The 5,914-nt window shown below is 49.7% G+C and overlaps 1 protein-coding gene across 1 annotated transcript; it reads left to right on the top strand.

Moving 5' to 3' along the window:
- Positions 1–4,355: 4,355 nt before the first annotated feature.
- On the top strand, positions 4,356–5,914 carry LOC106818086 (the record flags this gene model as incomplete). Its single annotated transcript, XM_014822803.1, is given in 1 exon segment — positions 4,356–5,914. A coding segment is annotated over 1 exon segment (1,437 nt), but the record flags the coding sequence as incomplete, so codon positions are not given.

A 5,914-nucleotide genomic window follows, 5' to 3' on the forward strand; every position in this document is an offset into this window, starting at 1 on the left:
AATCAGGTGGGCATAGATTTTTCAAACTCAGCATTAACCATAGGGAATAGTATAGTACCCATCTATACGGAGGGGGGCCAAGGGAGATCGGTACCCACGCTCAAAGTAGCCTACATACGACGCTACAGACATCTCGCGCCAGGCCAAACGGCATGGTGCGAGTGTCAGATTAGTGGGGAACTGTCTGCCGGGACACGCGTCCAACTACAAGCGCGGCCGAAGGAAGGTTATCAGCGAAATACGGGATTACAGATACTGACAAAAACACGGCGCATACACACGAATGGCACGATTAGCTGCCTTCTTAGGAATACAACACGCAAACACATAAAACTGCATCATAAAACCACGTTAACAATCGCACACGTACACGACGACCGCACGCGACCTGGGCGGAGGGCAGCTCAGGGTATCACGCCACGCGTCACTGCTTCAGCAACACGCACGCACACGCCACGCGTCACTGCTTCAGCGACACGCACGCACACGCCACGCGTCACTGCTTCAGCGACACGCACGCACACGCCACGCGTCACTACCTCAGCGACACGCACGCACACGCCACGCGTCACTGCTTCAGCGACACGCACGCACACTGCACGCGGCACGCAGCGCGACAGCTTACGGGGGCCGGCGGTGGCACAAAGCAGGGACCAAACGAGTCTTTGCAACAACATCAAACAGGCACATCAATTACCAGGTCAAGCACTCGCCACACAAACAACAGTCGACTACGCCTCGTTAGTCGCTCACATCACGAACACGTGCCACAGGGAACAATTGCGGGACTTTTTGACGCAGCATAGAGCATCTTTCGCACACACAGACGAGGAACTCGGTTTCACAAATCTTTATGAAATGACAATAGAAACTGGAACCGCAAAGGCATTTAAAACAGCGCCCTACAGAATGGCAATACCGCAACAAGAGGAGGTCGAACGACAGGTCAACCACTTACTCAAAATGGGGTTAATCGAGCCATCAATCTCAGAGTGGAGCTCAGGGGTACTGTTGGTTAAAAAGAAGACAGGAGAGTGGAGGATGTGTATGGATTATAGACGCCTGAACTCAGTCATTCGAGCCGACGCTTTTCCCTTACCCGTTATCGAAGACGTCATGCAAAATTTTGGAAAAGCGAAATTTTTTACCTGCCTCGACCTCCGAAGTGGGTATCACCAGATTCCTTTAGCAAAGAAAGACCAACATAAGTCCGCCTTCGTAACTACACATGGCCTCTGGCAGCGGACCGCAATGCCTTTCGGGATAGCTAGTTGTCCGGGACAGTTTCAAAGAGTCATGAATAGAGTACTGGAAGGATTACAACATAAGTTCGCGATCGCGTATTTGGACGATATAATGATATACAGCGCCACTTTCGAAGAACACATGCAACACCTGCACGAAGTTTTCCGCCGCTGTCGAAACGCGAACCTTAAGTTCAAAGCAACTAAATGTAACTTCCTTAGCGAAAAAGTTCAATATCTGGGGTATATTATCAGCGCAGAAGGTATCGCTACGAATCCAGACAAAACAAAGGCCATTCAAACGTTAGCAGCCCCAACAACAGCGAAAGGCGTTCGCCAGTGGCTCGGTTTGAGCGGTTATTACAGGAAATTTGTTAAAGATTACGCTAAAATAGCACGACCTCTCACGCAGCTCACCCACAAAGGAACACCCTTTGTTTGGACGGACGAAGCAGAACAGGCGTTCCGAGCACTCAAGGCAGCCCTCATTAACCCACCCATCCTAGCGCTGGCCGACCCGAGCCGACCGTATACACTCTATTGTGATGCCTCGGGGTATGCACTGGGTGCAGTACTGACGCAGACAGATGACCAGGGCCGCGAGAGAGCCATTACGTATATTAGTAAGCAGTTCACGGACACAGAAACACGTTGGCCGATATGCGAAAAAGAATGTTATTCTCTCGTGTACAGCGTGGGACGACTGAAGCATTTTCTATATGGGGGGCAATGTCACGTCGTCACTGACCATCGCCCGCTGAAATTCATTTTAGAAGCCAAAACCTTACGAAATGCCAAGTTACAACGCTGGGCATTGACGCTATCCCAGTTCAACCTAACGCTAGCATTCAGACCCGGAGCCGCGAACACGCAGGCAGACGCGCTCAGCCGTTTAATGCCTGAGGGACAACTCGCACTTTCACACGACGCATCCACACAAACAGGACACACCCCACCACCACCACCACCACCATCTACCGTCGCACACATTCACGTCAGCCCAGTGACGCGGCACACCGCCGAGACCGCGGCCATAAACTTGCCAGCAGAGATTACAATGGACGGGTTTAGAGACATGCAGAACAACGATCCATTTCTGACACGCGTCAGGCAGGCGCTGACAGCAGACACATGCACCTTACGCGACGCGCGGGTTGTCGCCGACTATTATATGGATGACGGATTAGTATTCCACGTCAGCACGGACAAGCTTGAATGCGGCTCGCAATTAGAACTCCCACGCAGCCTAATTACCAAGGTCATGCCACTGTTTCACGACCATGCTTACTCGGGGCATTTAGGCTTTTCGAAAACTCTCTCACGGATCCAACAACGCTATCATTGGCCGCGTATGTTCTCCGACGTATACGAATATGTCAAGTCATGCGTAACCTGTGCAGCACGAAAAATGCAGAGGCTCCGCGCACCGATGCAGCACGCCCCCCAAACCACACATGCTTGTCAAGTAGTGGCCATTGACATAATGGGCCCATTACCGCTAACAAATAGGTCTAACCGGTATTGTCTGACTTTCATTGACTTGTTTACGGCATGGCCGGAGGCCTACGCAATCCCACTCCGCTCAGCCGAGGTCGTTGCGGGGATCATTGTCAACAAGTTCATTCCACGCCACGGCTGCCCAGAAATGTTCTTAACCGATAACGGCAAAGAATTCTGCAACTCGCTAATGACACAATTAGGCAAGGAACTGGGAATCAAACACGTCAAAACAGCGCCTTACCACCCCGCTTCTAACGGGATAGTCGAACGGTTTCACAGGACACTCAATAATTTGATTTCGTGTTACATAAATGCCGACCATTCCTCGTGGGACATGAAGCTGGGAGCCTTGTTGTTCGCATATAGAAGCTCGGTACACGGGACTAGCGGGTATACACCCTTCCTCCTACATCATGGGAGAGAAGCGAGGTTACCACTGGACGTGCTCCTTCACCCCCGCCGGGTACAGTACGCAGATGACCCGATAGCACAGGCGACAGAGAGACTATACCACGCATGGACAAACATACACAACAACACACGATTAACAAGAGAGAAAGACAAGAACGTATATGATAAACGGGCAAAAGACCAGGGGTTTATGGTAGGCGACTCGGTCTACTGGTACAGCCCCGTATTACGCCCAGGCGAAACCGCCAAGTTACACTCTGCATGGCGCCCATTTTACGTCATCGTAGAACAGATCACGCCACTGGTAGTTAAGATCAAACGACAGGACCAGACGACCGCACACAAGGTACACATAGATAACCTCAAAATAGCCTACCCCGCAGACGCATGGACAAAACCACTGAACCGCATAGCCACGCAGATCAAACACACGACACATACAGCACGGGACGTACATCCCAGGCGCGCGAAAATGATACACGGCGGGCAAGTACACAACGCACCACCTAACGCTAACGAGGTTGACGACGAGGTTGACGACGAAGAATGGGACGAGGATGATTTACGACCACTGGCGCATCTAGCGGGTTTATAGCTTAGCACACAGGCCATTTAGAAACAGGGTCGTAAACCCTATGAATAAGTCGTATTCCTGTTGTTTCCAGAATGAGGCCTCACATCTGGCTGATACTGGTGCTCCCACTACTCGTGACGGGAGAAACAGGAAACGAGATACGCCAACAGGAGGCAGGGGTTTTGTTCGTGCAGAGGGGCCGAATTGCAATAACTCAATCAACTTGGGCTATAAGTTTATCTTTAAATCTATCAGCGATGGATGACTACATGGACACGTTAAGAAGACAATTACTACTGTTGACAGAGATAAAATTACCGGGGAGCGACATCGACAAAGGCAACGGACGGGTGAATTTACACGACCGACTCCCATTCCCCGACCAACGCGACATATTAGACTACGCGGATGTACAGGCGAAACGGGCTTCAGTGCAGATAGCAGATAGCGCTTATAGAATGTTTCAAGTACAGTTAGGATGGTTTACGGAACGCATGAATGCGCTCGAACGAAAGATGGATAATTTACACGCACTTCACCACACACGTAGAACGCGCTCAATCTTTTCCGGCATAGGCAAGCTTAGTAANCCTACACCTGGCTGATACTGGTGCTCCCACTACTCGTGACGGGAGAAACAGAAAACGAGATACGTCAACAGGAGGCTGGGGTTTTATTCGTGCAGAGGGGGCGAATTGCAATAACTCAATCAACTTGGGCGATAAGTCTAAGTTTAAATTTATCAGCGATGGATGACTACATGGACACGTTAAGAAGACAATTACTACTGTTGACAGAGATCAAACTGCCGGGGGGTGACATCGACAAAGGCAACGGACGGGTGAATCTACGTGACAGGCTCCCATTCCCCGACCAACGCGACATTTTAGACTACGCAGATGTACAGGCGAAACGGGCTTCAGTACAGATAGCTGACAGCGCGTATAGAATGTTTCAAGTACAGTTAGGATGGTTTACGGAACGCATGAATGCTCTCGAACGAAAGATGGATAATTTACACGCACTTCACCACACACGTAGAACGCGCTCGATCTTTTCCGGCATAGGCAAGCTCAGTAAATTTTTATTCGGCACAGCGACAGACGACGACGTCCAACAACTACAACAAAACATAGCAGCCATGCAAATATCCCAGACACAAACCCACCACATCATCGACCAGGCACTCACCGTCATTAACTATACTAAAATCCATACACAAATGAACACCCAAATTTTGAGAGACGTCATACGGGACACAAAAAAGGTCGCAACAGCCGTAGAAACAGTCACAAGACAGGTTTATGAATGGAGAACAGCGGCAGCTCACGAGTCAATGATGATCTCACGGCTACAGGTAGCGCTAACTGGTTTACAGCTCGCCTTTGCTCATGCTAGAGATCAAATCGATGCTATACAACGATATGTCAACATACTACTCACAGGTCGGTTACCCCCCACACTTGTCCCCCCAACGCAGCTTAGTGAAATCCTAGCCGCCATCCAGGAATCCCTCCCGGATACAGTTACACTCCCGTACCCATACAGCACTCAATTATTACGCTATTATGACATGATAACAGCTGTGGTCGTACCGACACCAGACGCGTTGCACGTGCTGGCCTTCATATCACTGTCTTACCGAGATATGGATTTTCGCATTTACGAGATAATAACACCACCAGTGTTTCTACCCAATAGTACAAGTACAAAAACAGGTCTCACCAGCCAGACAGCCGCATATTACGAGACGGACAATAGGTATATCGGGATTAGTCTAGACCGATCGGTATACATATACCCGGACGCACTGAGACTACAATCATGCTTACGACAACACCGCGTAATCTGCGACGTATACTCTCCTATCTTTCCGGCAACAGCAATAAATTCATGCGCAATCGCTTTGTATCAGAACGACGTTAATCAAATTCAAACATTGTGTCACAAGCGTGTTGTTTTCTATCGGAAACCCGACCCACAGGCCAGGTATATAGCGAACGGTAAATGGCTAATCTCCGCGCCAGCGCCGTTTAAAATTGTTATATCATGTCAAGCACATTCTACGGCGCAAATCAAAGTCACAGAACTAACCATAGAGAGACAAAAGCTCATTCAATTACGGTCGGGTTGCAAGGCAGATGCGGCAGCTTTTACGTTACCCCCATATTTTTTTCACGAAACC

This window comes from Priapulus caudatus, unplaced genomic scaffold (assembly GCF_000485595.1).
Source record: "Priapulus caudatus unplaced genomic scaffold, Priapulus_caudatus-5.0.1 Scaffold2015, whole genome shotgun sequence".
NCBI classification, from domain to species: domain Eukaryota; kingdom Metazoa; phylum Priapulida; class Priapulimorpha; order Priapulimorphida; family Priapulidae; genus Priapulus; species Priapulus caudatus.